At 47.5% G+C, this 20599-nt stretch overlaps 1 protein-coding gene across 3 annotated transcripts; it reads left to right on the plus strand.

The window, feature by feature from the left end:
• Positions 1-532: 532 nt before the first annotated feature.
• LOC120324435 lies at positions 533-19714 on the plus strand. 3 transcript variants are annotated; one of them, XM_039387098.1, is made up of 3 exons: positions 533-7637; positions 14357-14491; positions 17748-19714. In XM_039387098.1, the coding sequence occupies exon 1, from the start codon at positions 2402-2404 to the stop codon at positions 3422-3424; it is 1023 nt and encodes a 340-aa protein (XP_039243032.1). In that variant the 5' UTR covers positions 533-2401; the 3' UTR covers positions 3425-7637; positions 14357-14491; positions 17748-19714. The 3 variants fall into 3 exon arrangements, with proteins under 3 accessions (XP_039243032.1, XP_039243031.1, XP_039243033.1); XM_039387097.1 differs by having other exon boundaries at positions 14357-19714; XM_039387099.1 differs by lacking the exon at positions 14357-14491.
• The last annotated feature ends 885 nt before the right edge of the window (positions 19715-20599 follow it).

A 20599-nucleotide genomic window follows, 5' to 3' on the forward strand; every position in this document is an offset into this window, starting at 1 on the left:
AAGGGACTTGAGCACAAGTCCTATGAGGAGAGGCTGAGGGAGCTGGGGTTGTTTAGTCTGGAGAAGAGAAGGCTTAGAGGCGACCTCATCACTCTCTTCAATTACCTGAAGGGAGGTTATAGCCAGGTGGGAGTTGGTCTCTTCTCCCAGGCAACCAACAATAGGACAAGGGGACATGGTCTCAAGCTCTGCCAGGGGAGGTTTAGGTTAGATGTTAGGAAGAAATTCTTTACAGAGAGGGTTATCAGGCATTGGAACGGCCTACCCAGAGAGGTGGTGGATTCTTCATCCCTGGAGGTTTTTAAAAAGAGATTGGACGTGGCCCTTAGTGCCATGATATAGTAATTGGAGTTGGATCAGGGGTTGGACTTGATGATCTTGGAGGTCTTTTCCAACCCAATCTATTCTATGATTCTATGATTCTATGATTTTAAAAGCAGCAGCCCTGTCCCTCTATCCTGTAGCACCCTTAGTTTACACATTCCTTAACCCTCTTACCCCATTCTATGCTCCCCATATCAAACCTACCCCTGAATTCAGTGGCAATGTTTCATCTTTTGTCAAGGCAAGGCCTAGACTGTTTAGAGAACAGCATATCAGGGCCTGAATAACAAAACGGAGTCAAGAATTAGGTGAATATGTACACTCTGTGCCCCGAAGATGATGAGACTGATGAAGTAGAGGGTCCCAAAAAGCCCCCTGACTCAATTCTCAGGGGGTCGACCCGGGGCGGTCCAGAGTAAAGGCCACAGGGTGGACACATTTGGGATTGGATAGATGGTATTATAAGATGTAAAATCTCAGGCACAGCGGCCGCGCATCGTGTAACATAATTGGCATAATTAAACCCTTTCCTTATCTCATCCCTAATTAACTGCTCTGGAGTATTTTTTTAGCACCAACATCTCCACGGCATCAGCTGGTGGCCTGTACGGGGAAACCTGGACTGGAACTTCTTCAGACTGGAAACTTTCATTGAACAGGAATTCCTCATCAAACTGGCTTTTATCTGAGATAATTCCCGCCCCGGTCTGAGAAGCCCAGCTCCACAGAACCCACGGAAGCAAGCATGTAGCGTAGAGGTGAGATAAGAAAAGAGCGAATAAGGAAAAAGGTACCTTCCTCAGTTAGCAGCTGCGGGAAAGTTTGTGTTCCCGGGAGATAGGGAACATGGGTGACTGGAAAGTTAACTTGAAGACTTGGGCCCATATAGTTGTGGAAGTTGCTTTCCAGTCAGCGGACGGGTGGTTCGCCAACCCAGGTCAGAGCGGGTTTCAGCCTAGGGCTGTTTTTTTGGAAGGGACGCTTTCCGGTGTGCTCTGACGCTGTGGGGGAACCAGTGGGGCTCCAGAGTCAGTGTGACTTGGTAGAATAGCTGAGAGGTTATGGTAACAGCTTGGTAACCCTAAGGAAGCAAGTTCAAATCCCAGTGTGTGGTTGTGATCTGTTCTTGTTTTGTAATCATGGGTTGTGTGGATTCAAAAGTTGAGATCCCTAAAGAATCCCCCCTGAGAATGGTTTTGAAGTACTGGAAGATTTTAACCGGTCCCAGTACAATTTTAAGAAAGGAAGAACTTTGCAGATGAGAGGAGTGACTTGGCTGGAATTCGGTTCTTTTGAGCTAGACACGGTGTTGAAATTAATTTCACTCCTCAATGCAGAACAGAAATGGGAAGAGATCAGGTATGCAGAATTGTTCATGTTTCTGTTAACACGCCCTGGATTGAGAGAAGGAGATAAGAAGAACGAAAGTTCAGGAGAGATGGAAAAATCAGAAATGGCTTTAGGAAAAGGGAAAAAGAAAGATCGAGTTTTATTTAAAAACATGGGAAATGGTGATTTAAGTGTGTTAATGTCACCTAATGAGAGAGAAAACAGCCCGGAAGAAGCCGGAGCTGCAGGACCGGCTCCTGCTGAGCAGGAAGGAACCATTGAAGGACTCCCTGGTGTGGATCTGGCCACACCGGGAGGGATTAGGCAAATTAAGGCCTCCGGAGGAGTTAGCTCGGGTCTGGCGGGAGTGAGTCCTGTTGGTTTGGCTGGAGCAAGCACAGAGGTGCAGATAAGATCTGTGAGATCAGCTTTTGTTGAAACTGCTTTTAGTGCAGCAGAGCAAAGCGGGAGTCATGCAGATGCTGTGGGGCTAGCTAGCTCAGAAATAACATCTAGTTTGGTTGCAACAGGAGTAACAGCAGGAGAGACTCCTGGCCCCACAGGGGCAATGGAGGCGGGGTCTACCCTGCCTGTTCCAGTGAGCATGGAAGCAGTCTGTAGCTCTGCTGCTGCTGACAGCTTTGCCGGAGCAGACAAAGTTGTCATGGTAACAGCAGAGGTGAGTGCGGGAGTAGCAGAATGAGTAAGAGCTGAAGTTGATAGTTCTACCAGTGATGGGACAGGAGCTATGAAGGCTGAAAAGTTGGCTTTTACTAAGGTTGCTTTTGGCATAGTAACACCAGAGAAAGTTGCTATAGATGCGGCATCTGTTGTAGAAACAAGGGAGATTTTAGAGGTCACAGCAAAAGCGCCGCTGGAATTCGCCAGTGTAGGGATGGCGGCAGGCGTAAGAGTTGCTGATTTAGACAGTGACAGTAAAGTGAAGGCGTCAGCCCCAGGGGGGGCGACGGCCCCAAATGTAGGGGTGTTTGTGAGAGCGAGTAGCCCAGCACCACAGATGGGTGCAGAGGCAGTTGATTCTATCGGTGGCGATAGTGACATGAGAACTGTAAGAATGGAGCTGCATGCCCCGAGTGCAAGAGAGACACCAAAGTTTGCTGCAAACACAGCAGGCTGTACTGTTGGAGAGGCGATTATAAGAACAGCTGTTGCCGCGGCAATGGAACTCCCAGCTCAGAGAGCAGAGGAGGTTTCTGGAATGGCCGTTACCACGGCGACAGAACTGGCTGGCGTGGTAAAAAGAAAAGTGTTGCCTGTGTCTAATACAGTGAGAATGCGTGTAAAAGGGAAAAACCAGGCAAAGTTTGTCCCAGCTATACTAACAGGTGAGAAAGGAGGAGAAGATCCGGGGACAGAGAAAGCGAGATTAGAGCAGAGAGCGATCCTGAAGTTTAAAACTGTGGCGAGCACAGTAAGGCGGGAACAGGAAAAACTAATCCCAGTTGTTGCTCTGACTAATGAGAAGGTTTTGTTTCCTACTAGTGTGGTCCAGGCAGAGACGGCAGATGCGAGTGCCGCGAAAACTATGGGACCGTTGGGCGCGGCAGCACGAGAGAGAGCTGGGGCCACTGACTTTGCAGGGGTGGCGGGACCCAGCTCTGCCCCTGCTGTTTCAGGTACCGCCCCAGGTGTGGCAGGCAGAGATCAGGTCGTAGCAAAGACACCGAGAACTACGAGAAAGGCTAGGGCAAAGAAAATAGATGGGAGTGTGGAGTCTCCTCTGTCCATGCTGGCTGGCGCGGGGGGGTGACTCCTTCCCCTGTAACAGCTAATCCCATGCAAGCAGCTGCAGTAGGTGTGAGTGTCGCGGAGATTTTAAAGCCACCTGACGACTCTACAGTTGTCATAACAATAAAAATGCCTGCTCCCATAACAAGCGGAGCAGGGCCGAGGGCGAGAGCGGCCAGTGCCCAGCCTACCCCAATGTGTAGGAAAGGAAGGGGAAAATCACGTGACTGTCGCAGGCACCGGCACCGCTCTGTAAGCGCAGGGGCAGCGTTAACCATCGGTACAGAAAGAATAAGCCCAACTGCAGAACAGTCAAAGTCTGGGTTTGGTACAGGAGCTGCTGCCGCCTCTGCAGACGGAGCGGGGGCCACAGCGAGTGCACAGGCAAATCATTTCCTGGCTGTGGCCAACACAAGCAGAGCTACTCATGGCACCTTGGCGGCTGTGGGCAGGAGACCGGCTGGGGGTGCAGAGGCTGCAGGAGAGCCTAGAGCGATGTCTGTGGCTGGAGTCCCAGCCCAGCCTAATGCGGGACCCTCTGGCTCTGCCATTAGGGGCGGAGATGGAGTCGTTGCTCCCCCTCTGGGCCTCCCAAGCCTGCACAGTCCGTGCCCTCCCACTGTACTGAAAAGGGGGGGGGGACATTCAGTGTACAATTCCAACGATCACAAAAACTAAAACCTGCTGGTGCAATATATGTAATAAGGTGATGCTTTGAAAACTATGGGAGCTATCTAAGTCTAAAGGGAAAGAAACTGATTTGTCCCCAATAAACAAAACTAGAAAAAGAAACTGTCTATTGACCCTTGCATCCCTTGTCTTTTAAAACTGTCACAGGCTCATAACCTGTGAAAGAATATTCCTACCCTAATTCAGTAAGGGGGGAATACTGTTTTGTTTTAAATATAAACTAATAATGTGTCAGAAGTTAACTGTTTACAGATAGTTTGTTCCAGCAAGCAGACCTGAAAGCTGTGCCAAAATTCAAACTGAAGAGCCATGAGAATAACTTTTATGCAGAAGTAGACAAATGTCTTAACTGCAAATGAAATACATCAAGACCAAAGGGTATTAAACTGCAATAAGACCAACTTGCACTAAAGGTGCCTGTCCTGGGCTATCCCACAGGGAAATGTCCAGGCCCAGAGGAGGAATGTTACCAATACTTTTCTTAATTTCGACATCAAAGGCCTGGTAAAGGAGATCCCCACGGTTACAATTGGCTCCAATTATTGTCTAAACTGTGTTGCAACAATACTGTTATTGATGAAGGTAATGAAGTGCTACTTAAAATTGGAAGAATGGTATTGTATTGCTTTCCCTGTTGTAGAAAAGATTGCACCTCAAGGGGACTCGCTGGAACTTTGGAAAGGGCTGCAGACAGGCCAGTCCCTGGGTGGCATGGAGCCTGTGTAGATTTTGGTAAATTAGTAGGATGTGTGTCACCTCCCATTAATTGGGAGTTCACGCCAGAACAGATGTTTGATTCTGGTGAGATGACCCGCTGTTTAACAGAAGGGTGTTTTTCCTACGAGGATTCGAATATGCGATTCTCCGCTTTGTGCTGGGGCCCGGCTAGTGCTTATGGAGCTGCTGTAGACCACTTTCAAAAGGTTAAGGCTGGGACCAGAGCTCAAACTATGCCACCTGAGACCAGTGATGTTCCCGTTGAGTCCACAGGAAGTGAGGCCAAAACACAGCTTAAAGTCAATGCCGTTTCTACTAAGTCCACTAGAACTGGGACTCAAGCTAAAAGCCGGAAAGTCATCGTTGCCCCTATAAAGAAGAAAAAGGGTAAGGGTAAGGGAAATTGCAGAACCTACAGACCCATCTCCGCGACTGGAATGCACAGAAGAAGAAGAAGAAAGAGGAGAAGAAGAAGAAGGAGCGGAAGAACCTATCCAATCCACGCAGGAAGTAGCAGACGAAGGAGCAGCAGCACTGGACGAAGGAGCGGCAGCAGTGGATGAAGGAGTGACTACAAGCAAGGAAGGAGCGACAGCAATGGATGAAGGAGTGACTGTGAGAGAGGAGGAAGTGGCTGTGACAGAGGAAGGGGTGACTGCAACAGAAGAAACAGCTACCAGAGAGGAAGAAGCAGTTGCAAGAGAAGGGACGCGCCCAAAAGAACTAGGGGCGTGTCCAAAGGAAAGTAGAGCAGTATCAAGAGAAAAAAATGCAACAGTACAAACGACCCGTAGTATATTGTCACTCGATGATTTATATCCTGACTACACATTCAGTGTTTCGAAAGATGCAAAGAAGGGGCCAAAGCGTTCCTCTCAACCTGAGGAAGAATTATCCCTACCTCTCAGACCCAACCTTCTCTTGGAGGCGTGGATGATTGGATTAGGCCCTTATCTTGGCACCTGAAAGACTACTCACTACCTCCACGAGCTGGGTATGGCGAATGACATAGAATTCCATCCCCGCAGTATGAATGACGTAGAAGTCCATCTCTGCGGTATGAACGACATAGAAGTTCATCCCCATGGCGTGAACGACATAGAAGTCCATCTCCATGGCGTGAACGATGTAGAAGCTCATCGCCACAGCATGCCTAGTCCCCACCTCCACGTGAGAGATACAGAGAGGAGGCGGGAGCGGCTCCACATAAGAGCGGAAGAATAAAGAGGAAAGTGGAAAAGATTCTACGCAGGAGAGATGGACAGGAAATAATGCGAGAAAGTGAAATTACACAATCACTGACCACAAGAGAGCTTAGAGATATACGAAGAGATTACATTCACTTGCCTGGTGAACGAATCCTCACCTGGCTGGTGTGATGCTGGGACAAGGGAGCTGATAGTCACATGATTGAAGGTCACGAAGCACGACAATTGGGATCCATTGCCCGAGACCATGAGATAGAACAAGAAATGGGAAGGGAGACAATGGAGTCCAGTCTTTGGATCCGAATCCTCCACACTGTGAGGGCGAGATACCCATTCAAGGAGTCTCTGATGAGCTCTCCAAGAAAGTGGAACACTGCAGAAGAAGGCATCCAATACCTACGGGAATTGGCCATGCTAGAGATCATCTATTCTGATCCAGACTATTATGACATCCAAGTTCCTGAGAGTGTTCCCTGCATGCAGCCCATGTGGAAAAAGATAATTAAAGGTGCCCCTAAACCATATACCTACTGCTTGATAACCGCATATCATCCAAAGATGGACAAACCAAGTGTGGACACCATGTGTTCTTGGATAAGGAGCATAGCAGAAAATCTGGAATACTCCTCCGATCCCCTATACCAACCCACCTACAATAGGGAAAGAATGGAGAGAGATTATGAATACTCCAGATATGAGGACGACCCTAGAGATGACAGACATTATAGAGATTACAGAGAAAGGCCAATAGAACGATCACGACGGGATCGATGAAGACGACCTTGACCTAGACCTCGATTCTGGTCTCGGTCTCGCTCACGATCTTCATCATTCACACATCGAAGGAAAGAAAACCCTAAGCGTCAGACACGTAACCAACTATGGGCATACTGATGTCTTAAGATTCTTTTAGTTTTTTGGTTTTTCTAATTTTTATAAGCTTTATAAGTAGTTATATAGTAGAAGTAGACTTTAGAAGCAGCAGCCCTTATTCCTTTACCCTTTAGCTCAGTAGTTTACACATTCCTCAACTCTTACACACCCTATTCCATGCTCCCGTATCGATATCCCCTGAATTCCAGTAGAAAATGTTTAGTCTCTAGTCAAAGTAGGCCCATTTTGTTTAAGAACACTTGTGCCTTGGCCTGAACTGCAAAAGTACAGTCAAGAATTGGGTGACCGTGTACCCTTTGTGCTCTGAAGAAGACAAAGATGATGAAGAGATGGTCTCGAAAAGCCCCCAGTCCCAGTTCCAAGGGGGTGGGATGAGGGTGGACCAAGGCAAAAGCTATGGGGTGGAAACACTTGGGATTGGACAGTCAATATTATAAATTGTAACACCTGTACACGGCTGTGCGCGCACGTCTTGTTATTTCATTAAATCCTTTTCTTAGCTCATCTCCAATTAAATTGCTTTGGAGTTTTTTTTCCTCAGCTCCTGCAAGCAAGAGCTGTTGGCCTGAATGGGGAAAAGACTGGACCTGGACTTCTTCAGATCGAAGAATTGGAGGGCATTTCATCCTGCAAAAATACTAAAAGCCGGCATTTATTTGGAGAATTTGGATAATTTCCTCGCCGATCTGAGAAGCCCTAGCTCCCTAGAACCCCAGAGGAGGTGAGGTAAGAAAAGATACTTTTGGTTAGCAGCTGCAAAAGAGTTTTGTGTTTCCTGGGAAATAGGAAAATACAGTAGGACTGGAAATAGGCTTGGACTTGGGCCCAGAAGTCACGAGAGTCAGTTTCCAGTAGGCAAAAGAGTTCGCCAAGGCGGTTGGACCACCCAGGTGCAGGTCAGAGCATATTCATATCAGCCTAGGGCTGGCAAGCTTTCAAGCTTTGGGTTTTGTTTCAGTCTGGGACTGACTGGAAAAGGAGGACACCCCTTCTACAGTGCTCTGTTCCAGCAATGAGGCAAGGGAGCTCTGTAGCTATGTGGTTAAAGTAACAGCTTTGTAATCATAAGGCGACAAATTCAAATCCTGGTCTGTTGTTTGTGTGTGTTTTATTGTCATGGGTTGTGTGGATTCAAAGGTTAAGATTCCTAAAGGGTCTTCTCTGAGTTTGGTTTTGAAACACTGGAGTACTCTGACTGGTTCTGAGACAACTTTAACAAAGGAAGAACTTTGTAGGCTATCTGTAGATGCCTGGCCTCTGTTTGGACAAATGAGAGGGGTGACTTGGCCAGAATTTGGTCCTCTTGAACTGGACACAGTGTTCCAATAAATTTCGCTTCTTCATGAAGAACACAGATGGCAGGAAATTCGGTATGCAGAGTTGTTTATGTTTCTATTAACACGTCCTGGATTGGGAGAGGGAGATAAGAAAAACGAATGCTCAAAAGAGACAAAAACTTCAGAAATGGCTTTAGAGAAAGGGAAGAAGAAAGGTCAAGTTAAGGCTGCTCTTGTCCCACGAATTTTATTTAAAAACACTGGGGACGATGATTTGGACCTGTTAATATCGCCCGATAGGAGATATTGCTACCCAGGCTTGGCTCCACCTCGGAACTGATTAAGGTGAGTGAGGGGGGGGTCAAGCTCATTAGCAGGTACTACAGGAGGCTATATAAGAACTTCCAAGAGCGCGAGCGACCTTCGCTCGCGCACCCAACAGGAACGGACAAACAGGGGCGTGGCAGAGCAATTTGCACGGCATTTTGTGCAGGCAGGGCAAGCGGACAGGGCACAAACAGTTCCCACTTCTCGTAAGTGAGCGTGCTTTTTAAAGCTAGAAATGGTCTCCAGAAAAACAAAAGTTGTTGCTGCTGTTAATACGAGGAGTGTGTCTACACAGAGACTCCCCTCCAAGAAGGATGCATCCACCCAGGCCTCTGGCTGTGCAGAGTGTCTGAGCCTGTCATTGGTACCAGAGGATGGTGTGGGAGGTAGCTGTGTATGATGCAAGCAGGTGAGTGACTTGCTGTGCCTAGTGGCAGAACTTAAGGAAGAGGTAGAGAGGTTAAGGTGCATTAGAGAGAGTGAAATAGAAATTGACTGGTGGAGTCAAACCCTTTTGTCCCCTAAGGAAGTCCAACAGGAGACAGTGAAGCCCTGCCCCTCCTGCCATAAGGCAGATGGAGCAGACCAAATTGATGGGGGGGAATGGAAACAGGTCCCTAATGGGAGAGGTAAAAGAACCCTCTCTCAACCCCCATCGACCCCCAGGGTGCCCTTGAAGAATAGATATGAGTCCCTGGACCCAGACAGTCAGGTAGAGGACAACCAAGAAGATCTCTCTGGAGAGCCTCCTGGTTCGGCCCTGTCTAATAGACGGATTACAACCACAGGTGTAAAAAAAAAAAGAAGGGTGGTTGTAGTCGGTGACTCCCTTCTGAGGGGAACTGAGGGCCCTATTCGTCGCCCAGACCCATCCCAGAGAGAAGTATGCTGCCTTCCTGGGGCCAAGGTGAGGGATATTAGTAGGAGACTTCCTGAGTTAATTCAGCCCTCAGACTATTATCCACTGGTGGTAGTCCAGGCTGGCAGTGAGGACATTAATGGAAGAAGTGCCAGGATAATTAAAAAAGACTTCAAAGCACTGGGTCGGTCAGTTCAGGGGACAGGAGCACAGGTGATATTTGCCTCAGTTCCTGTACTATCTGGGATGGATGAGGAGTTAAATAAAGAGAGAAGTATAAAAGCCCAACTCATCAACAGATGGCTAAAGGACTGGTGCCACCATCAGAATTTTGTTTTTTTTGACCATGGGGCAAACTCCATGGTACCTAGTCTCCTAAAATCAGATGGGATTCACCTTTCTAGGAAGAGCAAGAGGACTGTAGCGCATAAGTTGGCAAGGCTGATCAGGAGGGCTTTAAACTAGGTTTGAAGGGGGAAGGGATTGAAACCGGGCTCTCCAGTGATCAGCCTAAGGACAGAAAGCCGGAGTTAAGAATGAAATCAGCAGCCCACCTGAAGTGCATGTACACCAATGCACGCAGTATGGGCAACAAACAAGAGGAGCTGGAAGCCATCGTGCAGCAGGAAAGCTATGATGTAGTTGCCATCACAGAAACATGGTGGGATGACTCACACGACTGGAGTGCTGCCATGGATGGCTACAAGCTCTTCAGAAGGGACAGGCAAAGTAGGAGAGGTGGAGGGGTGGCTCTGTATGTTAGAGAGTCTCTTGACTCTTTAGAATTTGAAGTCAGTAACAATAAGGTTGAGTGCCTGTGGATCAAAATCAGGGGGAAGGCCAACAAGGCTGACATCCTGGTGGGAGTCTGCTACAGACCACCCAACCAGGATGATGAGGATGATGAATTCTTCTACAAGCAGCTGGCAGATGTCTCAAAATCGCCAGCCCTTGTTCTTGTGGGTGACTTTAACCTGCCGGAGGCTTGCTGGGAACTCCACATGGCAGAGAAGAGGCAGTCTAAGAGATTCCTAGAGTGTATAGAAGACAATTTCCTGCTCCAACTGGTAAATGAGCCTACCAGGGATGGGGCCCTGCTAGACCTCCTGCTCACAAACAGAGAGGGGCTGGTGGGAGATGTGGTGGTCGGAGGCCGTCTGGGGCACAGTGACCATGAAATAATAGAATTCTCAATACTCAGGGATGCAAGAAGGGCCATCAATAAAACCTCTACGCTGGACTTCCGGAGGGCAGATTTCAGCCTGTTCAAGAGACTGGTTCAGAGGGTACTATGGGAAACAACCCTTGAAGACAAAGGGGTCCAGGAGGGATGGACATACTTCAAGAAGGAAGTCTTAAAGGCACAAGAGCAGGCTGTCCCAGTCTGCCGAAAGGCAAGCCGGCAGGGAAGACAACCAGCCTGGCTGAACAGGGAGATCTTGAGGGAAATTAGGATGAAAAAGAGAGCCTACCTATTATGGAAAAAAGGACTGGCTACTCAGGAAGAGTTCAGGAATTTAGTTAGGTCATGTAGAAAGAAAATCAGAGAGACGAAGGCAAGATTTGAACTCAATCTTGCCACTTCTGTTAAGGATAATAAAAAGTCTTTCTATAGATACATCAGTAGCAAAAAGAGGGACAAGGAAAACCTCCATTCATTAGTGGACATGGGGGGGAACATAGTTATTAAAGATGAGGAAAAGGCTGAGGTATTTAACACCTTCTTTACCTCAGTCTTCAACGGTAGGACAGGTCTCTCTGAGGACAGCTGGCTTCTGGAGCATGTAGATAGGAATATGAAGCTGAATAGTCCCCCCCGTAATCATGGAGGAAACAATCAGCAACCTGCTGAACCACTTGGATCCTCACAAGTCTATGGGACCAGATGGGATCCACCCAAGGGTGATGAGGGAGCTGGCGGAAGAGCTCGCCAAGCCGCTCTCCATCATTTACCAACAGTCCTGGCTCACTGGGGAGGTCCCAGATGATTGGAAGTTGTCAAATGTCACACCAATCCACAAAAAGGGCCGGAAGGAGGACCCAGGAAACTACAGGCCTGTCAGTCTGACCTCAGTGCCTGGCAAGGCAATGGAGCAGATCATCTTGGGTGCAATCGCACAGCACCTACAGGATGGACAAGGGCTCAGACCCAACCAGCACGGGTTTAGGAAGGGCAGATCCTGTCTGACCAACCTGATCTCCTTCTACGATCAGGTGACCCGCCTGGTGGATGAGGGAAAGGCTGTGGATGTGGTCTATCTGGACTTCAGCAAAGCCTTTGACACTGTCTCCCATAATATACTCCTGAAAAAACTGGCAGCCCATGGCTTGGACAGGGGCACTCTGTGCTGGGTTAGGAACTGGCTGGAGGGCCGGGCCCAGAGAGTGCTGGTGAATGGAGCTGCATCCAGCTGGCAGCCGGTCACCAGTGGTGTCCCCAGGGATCAGTGTTGGGCACAGTTCTGCTTAATATCTTTATCAATGATTTAGATGAGGGGATTGAGTCCATCATCAGCAAATTCGCAGACGACACCAAGTTGGGAGGGAGTGTTGACCTGCCGGAAGGCAGGAGGGCTCTGCAGAGGGACCTGGATAGGCTGGAGAGTTGGGCTGGTTCCAACGGGATGAGGTTCAACAAGGCCAAGTGCCGTGTCCTGCACTTTGGCCACAACAACCCCCTGCAGCGCTACAGGCTGGGGACAGAGCGGCTGGAGAGCAGCCAGGCAGAAAGGGACCTGGGAGTGCTGATCGACAGGAAGCTGAACATGAGCCAGCAGTGTGCCCAGGTGGCCAAGAAGGCCAATGGCGTCCTGGCCTGTATCAGGAACACTGTGGCCAGCAGGACCAGAGAAGTGATTCTGCCCCTGTACTCAGCGCTGGTGAGGCCTCACCTGGAGTACTGTGTCCAGCTCTGGGCCCCTCAGTTCAGGAAGGATATTGAGGTGCTGGAGCAGGTCCAGAGAAGAGCAACGAGGCTGGTGAAGGGACTTGAACACAAGTCCTATGAGGAGAGGCTGAGGGAGCTGGAGTTGTTTAGCCTTGAGAAGAGAAGGCTCAGGGGAGACCTCATCACTCTCTACAACTCCCTGACAGGGGGTTGTAGCCAGGTGGGGGTTGGTCTCTTCTCCCAGGCAATCATCAGCAGGACAAGAGGGCATGGCCTTAAGCTCTGCCGGGGGAGGTTTAGGTTAGATATTAGAAAGAAATTCTTTACAGAGAGGGTGATCAGCCATTGGAATGGGCTGCCCAGGGAAGTGGTGGATTCTCCATCCCTGGAGGTTTTTAAGATGAGGCTGGATGTGGCACTTAGTGCCATGGTCTAGCAACTGTGGTGGTAGTGGATCAAGGGTTGGACTTGATGATCTCAGAGGTCCTTTCCAACCCGTCTGATTCTATGATTCTATGATTCTAAAATAGCCCGGGGACTTCACAGGTAGGACTCCCTGCTGCTGCAGTGGGGGGAGGGGGGGGGGCTGGAGCTGCAGAGGTGGAGGCCTCTGGACCAGCTCCTGCTGGACAGGCAGGGGCTGGGCAGGTGGGGGCCGCTGGAGGACCCCCTGGTGCGGCCGCACCGTGGGGAGTTGGGCAGATCGGGGCTTCCGGAGGAGCTGGCTTGGGGGCGGTGAGAGCTGCTCCGGGCACTGCCAGTACAGGATCTGCTGTCATGGCAACGAGTACAGGAGCAGGCACGGCGGGAGTAACGGGGCCGGGGCCAACCCCAGCTGCGGCAGCGGCGGGGGCACGGGCCCCATGAGCAGTGACAGGAGCAACTCCCAGAATTGCGGGAGGGGCAGGGGTGGTGCTGACAGGCAGGGCCTCTGTCCTGAGTGACCTGGGGAGTGGGGCTGGAGCCGCCCCCTTTCCTGCGGCACCCCCCCCCCCCCCCCCCCCCCCCCGCAGAGGGGGGGGGCAGTCCAGCTTTATGGAACGGGGGGGGGGGGAGAGGAACTGAAAGAGTTTTCAATCTCTGCCTCTCATGAAGAGGGAACAGGGACGCGAAAACGGGGCAAGACAATTTCAGCTGCTGAGAGAAGGCAGAAGTGAAATTTAGCCCCATTTCATAATGACAGAGCTGATACAGGCACAGAAAAAGAAGGTGAATCAAGTGATAGCTCGGGGGGAGGAGAAGTAGACCCTCCTGTAGTAAAACCAAAGACAAAGGGGAAGAGAACCCGTGAAGCGTTAGCAGCCCCAGACCCGATAGCTAGCAGGACAAGAACAAAGGATAAACTGCCGTTAGAAGCCCTCTTAAGACAAACTGTAACCAATCAGGGCACAATATTAATAAAAGTTCCTTTCTCACTGGTTGAGTTACAACAATGGAAGGAATCTGTGGGGGCATATAGAGATAACCCAGAGAGAGCAGCAAACTGTCCAGAGAGCAATCAAAACTCAAACCCCTGACTGGCATGACCTGGAAGTTATGATGGATACTTTATTAGATCAGAGAAGGAGACGGTAAAAAGAGCTGCTCGAACTGCAATTGAGATGCTAAAAATCTCTGGGCAGTTTCCAGGGGAAGATACTAAGGATATCTTCCCCCCTGAGGGTCCCAAATGGGATCCCAACATACCAGCAAATTTGGGAGCATTGAAATGGTATCAAGACTGGGTAATTTATGGATTCCGACGTGGGGTTCCGAAGGCAATAAACTGGTCAGAGATGTATGAAGTTAGACAGGATACGAATGAGTCGCCCATAGATTTTCTGAATGGGCTGAAGGATGTCATAAGAAAATACACTGATATTGATATAGAGTCAGACCTGGGGAAAAAACACGTGGTGTATTTGTTTGTAGGGCAGTCTACAGATGATATAAGGAAAAAACTGCAAAAGGCAGGTGGTGACAAAAAGGATATTGGTGAGTTATTGGATATAGCTTGGACAGTATATCGGAATAGAGAACAGAAGATGAGAGCAAGGGTGATGGAGCTAGAAAGGGGTTATTAAGAACGTCGTAAACATAACCACGGGTATTACAGGTCTAATCATCAACAGGACAGAGCAGATGATAGATGTTCTTATTGTAAAAAGAAGGGACATTGGAAAAGGGAGTGCCTGGAGCTGAAGAAAATTGAAAACCCTCTTCCCCCTCCACCGCCAGACCCCAGCTGACTGTGAGTCAGAATGCATGAAGAGGACCGGAAGTTTTTTCCCCAGCAGAACCTCTGGTTACAGTTAAGCTGGGGGGGGGGGGGAGGATGTTGAATTCTTGGTTGATACAGGTGTGGCATATTCTGTATTAAATACTTTGGAAGGGAAACTGAGTCATGAGACTATAACTGTGGTAGGCGCTGCAGGGGTAAGTGAAACAAGGCCATTTTTTAAACCTTTAAGATTTAAATTGGGCAAGCACTGGGTAACTCATCAATTTCTTTACATGCCAAATTCTCCTAGGCCTTTATTAGGTAGGAATTTATTGGAAAAATTAGAAGCTGAAATTAAATTCTGCAAGGGGGGAGAAATAAAAGTTATAATTCCAGATACTAAATATATCGAGGCAGCTGCTTTCTTTATACAGGAGAATCATGGAGAGATTCCTGCAGAAGTTAAGAATGCTGTCATTCCTTTAGTCTGGGCCAATGAATACCCTGGGAAGTCTAAACAAGCTGAATCAGTAAGCCTCACACTCAGAGCAGGAGCATCCCTGGTAAGGCAAAAGCAATATCCTTTAAAACTAGAAAGCCGAAAAGGCTTAGCACCTATAATTGAAAGGTTTCTTAAATTTGGCTTACTGGTAGAATGTGAATCCAGATTCAATACCCCCATCCTACCAGTGAAAAAGGCTGATGGCAAAAGCTATCGGTTAGTCCAAGATCTTAGGGCCATCAACAAAATAACCGAGGATATCTATCTGGTGGTAGCCAACCCCTGTACCCTATTAACCACATTGACAGAAGATCTAGGGTGGTTCACTGTACTTGATCTTAAAGATGCCTTTTTCTGCATTCCTGTGCATAAAGACAGCCAAGAGCTTTTTGCTTTTGAATGGGAAAATCCTGAGACAGGGAGGAAAACGCAGCTGACCTGGAGAGTTCTTCCACAAGGCTTTAAAAACAGCCTGACTATATTTGGGAACCAACTGGCAAAAGAACTGGAGGACTGGAGAAGACAGCAGCAAGAAGGAGTTGTCCTGCAGTATGTGGATGACGTCCTAATTGCAGCCAAAAGCCGGGACCAATGCATCGAGCTCACTGTAAGTCTCTTGAACTTTTTGGGGCTAAGTGGGTATCAAGTCTCAAGAGAGAAAGCACAGATAGCCAAAGAGATAGTCATCTACCTGGGGCTTGAAATTTATCGTGGGCATCAGCGGCTCAGCACAGACCGGAAAGAGGCCATTTGCGATCTCCCAGAACCCCACACCATACGAGAGATGCAGGCCTTCCTGGGAATGGTAGGATGGTGTCGGCTGTGGATAGCTAACTGTGGGTTGCTAGTCAAACCTCTATATGAAGCCCTGTAAACAGCCAAAGAGGGAGTTGTAATGTGGACAGATGAGACCAGAGATGTATTTAAATAGCTAAAACAATCCTCGATGTCAGCTCCAGCACTAGGATCACCGGATCTAACTAAACCTTTTGAACTGTTCACACATGAGCAATTGAATGTCGCTCTGGGGTATTATCACAAACTCTGGGAAGCCAGCGAAGGGCTGTGGCTTATTTCTCTAAGCAGTTGGACAGTGTTAGCCAAGGGTGGCCGGGGTGCCTGCGAGCCGTCGCAGCAACTGTTATCCTGATTGAGGAGGCCCGGAAGCTCGCCCTTGGGCAGAACATCACCGTGTATGTACCTCATGCACTTCAAGCCGTGCTCGAACAGAAGGGAGGCCACTGGCTGTCCCCCAGCAGAATGCTTAAATACCAGGTTGTGTTGCTGGAACAGGATGATGTTACTTTGAAAACAACATCTATTGTAAACCCAGCTGTGTTTCTGTCCTCAACATTAACTGACAGTGTCCCTGAGCATGACTGTTTACAGACTATAGAGGAAACTTATTCCAGTGGACCAGACCTGAGAGATGTGCCTCTGGAAAATGCAGACTGGGAACTGTATACAGACGGAAGCAGCTTCATGAGTGATGGTAAGCGCTTCACAGGGTATGCAGTGACGACCAGAGATGAAGTGATCGAGGCAAAGGCCTTGCCAGCAGATGTGTCATCTCAAAAGGCAGAACTAATTGCACTGACAAGAGCCTTGGAACTGAGCGAAGGAAAGAAGGTAAATATCTGGACTGACTCAAAACATGCATTTAGTGTTGTACATGCCCACGGAGCCATCTGGAAAGAAAGAGGACTACTTAGAGCCCAAGGCAGTGGAGTCAAGCATGCAGACCAAATCCATGCACTCCTGCAGAGTATTTGGAAACCGGAAGAGGTAGCTATTATGCATTGTAGAGCCCACCAAAAGGGGAAAACAACTCCCGAGTTGGGAAATCATTTTGCTGATCAAGCAGCAAAAAGGACTGCAGAAAAAGGCATCCTGGCAATAATACCACAAAAAGAAATTGATTTAACAAAATACACCCCTAAATATGATGAGAAAGACAATCAGTTAATTAAATCACTGAAAGCTGAGATCAAGGAAGGGGGGTAGGCTGTTACCCCTACTGGACAGGTTGTAGTTCCACCACTGCTCCTTAGAGAAATAGCTCTACAGGAACATGAGGCTACCCACTGGGGAACAGAAAACCTTCTAAAACATCTAAAGAATACAGTAATAGGGACAGGTATGACTGAAGTTGTGCAGTCCGTGGTAAGTAGGTGTGAAATCTGTAAGTTAAACAACCCTGATACAACTAAGAGAGTAGTACTAGGAGTAACAAAGGCTGGAGACCAACCTGGAGATTACTGGCAAATAGATTTTGCTGAGTTACCACCATGGGGGGGTACAAATACATACTTGTGTTGGTTGACACGTTCAGTGGATGGCCTGAAGCATACCCCTGTCGTACTAACACAGCGAGGGAAGTGGTAAAAGCTTTGCTCAACCACATAATTCCAAGATTTGGGGTTCCTCTAGGAATGTCATCAGATAAAGGAACACATTTTATTGCGACAATAGTGAAAGAAGTATGCCGCATCCTGGGAATTGTCTGGGACCTACATACCCCCTATAGACCTCAGGCTAGTGGCAAAGTTGAGCGAATGAATGGTACTCTGAAAATACAGATTAGCAAAATTTGTCAAGAAACATCTATGTCGTGGGTTCAAGCTTTGCCACTAGCTCTGCTGAGGATTTGTATCCAGCTGAGGTGGAGGGATAACATAAGTCCATATGAAATACTGTATGGAAGACCATATCAGGCACCACACATACCAGGGGACATACACATAAGAGGGTGAGCTGATTTACAAAAATATTTGATTGCTCTAGGCTTTACTTTACAGAAGCTCCAGAAAGTCATCGAGTTATCCAGACCCATAGGACTGGACACTCCTGCTCATCCATTCCAGCCAGGTGACTGGATCTATGTCAAGTGTTGGAACAGTGACCCCTTGCGAGCCAAGTGGAGAGGACCATACCAAGTCCTGCTGACTTCCCTCACCGCCGTCAAAGTTGCTGGCAGAGAACCCTGATTTCACTATTCCAGAGTCAAAAGAGCACCACCTTCTGGAACAACCAGCCAATCAGAACTGGACACCGACGAAGAAGATGTGGCATAGACTGTTTTTGCTGTGTATTCTGTTTGTGCTACCGGTAACTATGAACTGAGTTTGGGATCAAAAATTGCATGTGGCCCTAGTCCAAAATGTGTCTAAAATTCTTCGGAAAACGGAATGCTGGATTTGTACGCAAGTACCAGCAATTGATGATGAGGATAGTGACTGGCCTCTAAGTGGTATTTTACTAAATGAGACAAACTTTGGTAAGTCTATGATAAATCTCCCAGGAACCTGGAAGCCAGTTACAGAGGCTTATTATCCAGTGGCCCTAAGTAATGTGATTTCTAATCAAAATGTTGTTCCCTGCATGATTGTAAATGCTACAGGAAAAATTCTCCCTCCCTACTGTGATAAAAACAATTCAAAGGAAGGGGTAAATCCAGAAATAGTTGCAGGGATGGCACAGTTCCCTTTGAGACTAATTCCTCCTCAGGGTTCAGGATGGTACTGGATCTGTGAAAAGGAGGCCTGGAAAGTTTTGCCCCTTGATAAAGATCGTGCCTGCTCCCTAGGGGCAGTAATCCCAAATATAACAATTCTCGACCCAATTGATGAACAGGAATGGGATAAAATCTATCCAAAAAGAGTGAAAAGAATCCTCTTATTGAGCGCCCTACAATTTTCCACAGCATAGTCAGAGCCTTAGTCCCATCTTTAGGAGTAAGCGAATTGGAAAAAGCAATTGTAAACATTTCAGCTGTCATGGAAAACATTCAAGATCACACTTCAGATGCAATTGAAACCCTAAAAGAACAATTCCAAAGCTTGTCTCATGTAGTAATACAAAACCGAATGGCCCTCAATTTCTTGCTAGCCTCACAGGGAGGTGCATGTAAAGTTATCAACACCAGTTGCTGCTCTTACATAGACCAGACTGGTAGAATTAGTAATGATTTGGCCGCAATTCAAAATCAAACCAAAATCTTGCACCAGATATCTCTGGATGATGTCTCCCTGGGTTTAGGAGATGTCCTCCACAAACTCACTTCATGGTTACCGAATTGGACTTGGATGAGACAACTGTTTATTTTAGTAATGTACATACTTAGTGTTAGTATAATAACTCACTGCATGTACCGATGTTATAGTTGTTGTAGGTGTAAGTAGTAGAGATTGGACAAGACCTTTGGGTTTTGTCCAGTCCCTAAGGGGGGACTGATGCCTTAAGCCCCTATTAGTTTTTTGTGTTTCTAATTTTTGTAAGTTTTATAAGTAGTAGAAGTAGATTTTAAAAGCAGTAGCCCTCACACCCTTTCCCTGTAGTACAAGTAGTTTACACATTCCTTAACCCTCTTACCCCGTTCTATGCTCCCCATATCAAATCTACCCCTGAATTCAGTGGCAGTGTTTAGTGTCTTGTCAAGGCAAGGCCTATACTGTTTAGAGAACACCCATATCAGGGCCTGAACAACAAAACAGAGTCAAGAACTAGGTGACTATGTACCCTTTGTGCTCTGAAGATGGTGAAGATGATGAAGAGGTGGTCTTGAAATGCACCCCAGACTCAATTCTCAGGGGGTGGACCCGGGGCGGACCGGACCAAAGGCTACGGGGTGGACACACTTGGGATTGGACAGATGGTATTATAAAATGTAACATCTCAGGCACAGCTGCGCGTGCGTCTTGTAACATCTATTGCCTTGGCACAATTAAACCCTTTCCTTATCTCACTCCTAATTAACTGCTCCGAGTTTTTTTTTCTTTAGTACCAAACGAGCAGGCATCTTCTAGGAGTAAGCGAATTAGAAAAGGCAATTGTTAACATTTTGACTGTTATGGAAAACATTCAGGATCATACTTCAGATGCGATTGAAATCTTAAAAGAACAATTCCAGAGTTTGTCTCATGTAGTAATACAAAATCGAATGGCCCTCAATTTCTTGCTAGCTTCCCAGGGAGGCGTGTGTAAAGTCATCAACACCAGTTGCTGCTCTTACATAGACCAGACTGGTAGGATTAATAATGATTTGACTGCAATTCAAAACCAAATCAAAATTCTGCATCAAATATCTCTGGATGATGTCTCCCTGGTTTTAGGAGATGTCCTCCACAAACTCACTTCGTGGTTGCTGAGTTGGACTTAGATGAAACAGCTGTTTATTTTAGTGATGTACTTAGTATAATAGCTCACTGCATATACCGATGTTATAGTTGTTGTAGGTGTAAGTAGTAGAGATTGAACAAGACCTTTGGGTTTTGTCCAGTCTCTAAGGGGGGACCTGATGCCTTAAGATTCTTTTTTTTTTGTTTGTTTGTTGGTTTTTTTTTCTAATTTTTTTAAGCTTTATAAGTAGTTATATAGTAGAAGTAGACTTTAGAAGCAGTAGCTCTTATTCCTTTACCCTTTAGCACAGTAGTTTACACATTCCTCAACCCCTACACACCCTTGGGGCCAAGGATCCAAACCTAGCTGCTGTTGGTGCTGATCTTCAACAAGACAACTCTGGATCCCTTTCCCCACCCACGACGTGGGGGAGCCCAGTTCTAGTTCCATCTCCATCTGACGAACCATTCTGACGTCTTGAGGGATGGGGAAAAGGAACTCCAGGGATTTCTTCAGGT

Source organism: Pipra filicauda, unplaced genomic scaffold (assembly GCF_003945595.2).
Source record: "Pipra filicauda isolate LSUMZ 115617 unplaced genomic scaffold, ASM394559v2 scaffold52_size3558583_pilon, whole genome shotgun sequence".
NCBI lineage: Eukaryota > Metazoa > Chordata > Aves > Passeriformes > Pipridae > Pipra > Pipra filicauda.

Excerpts from the sequence above, each read along its gene's own strand:
- LOC120324435 (XM_039387097.1), top strand. The coding sequence starts at position 2,402 with ATGAAGGCTGAAAAGTTGGCTTTTACTAAGGTTGCTTTTGGCATAGTA.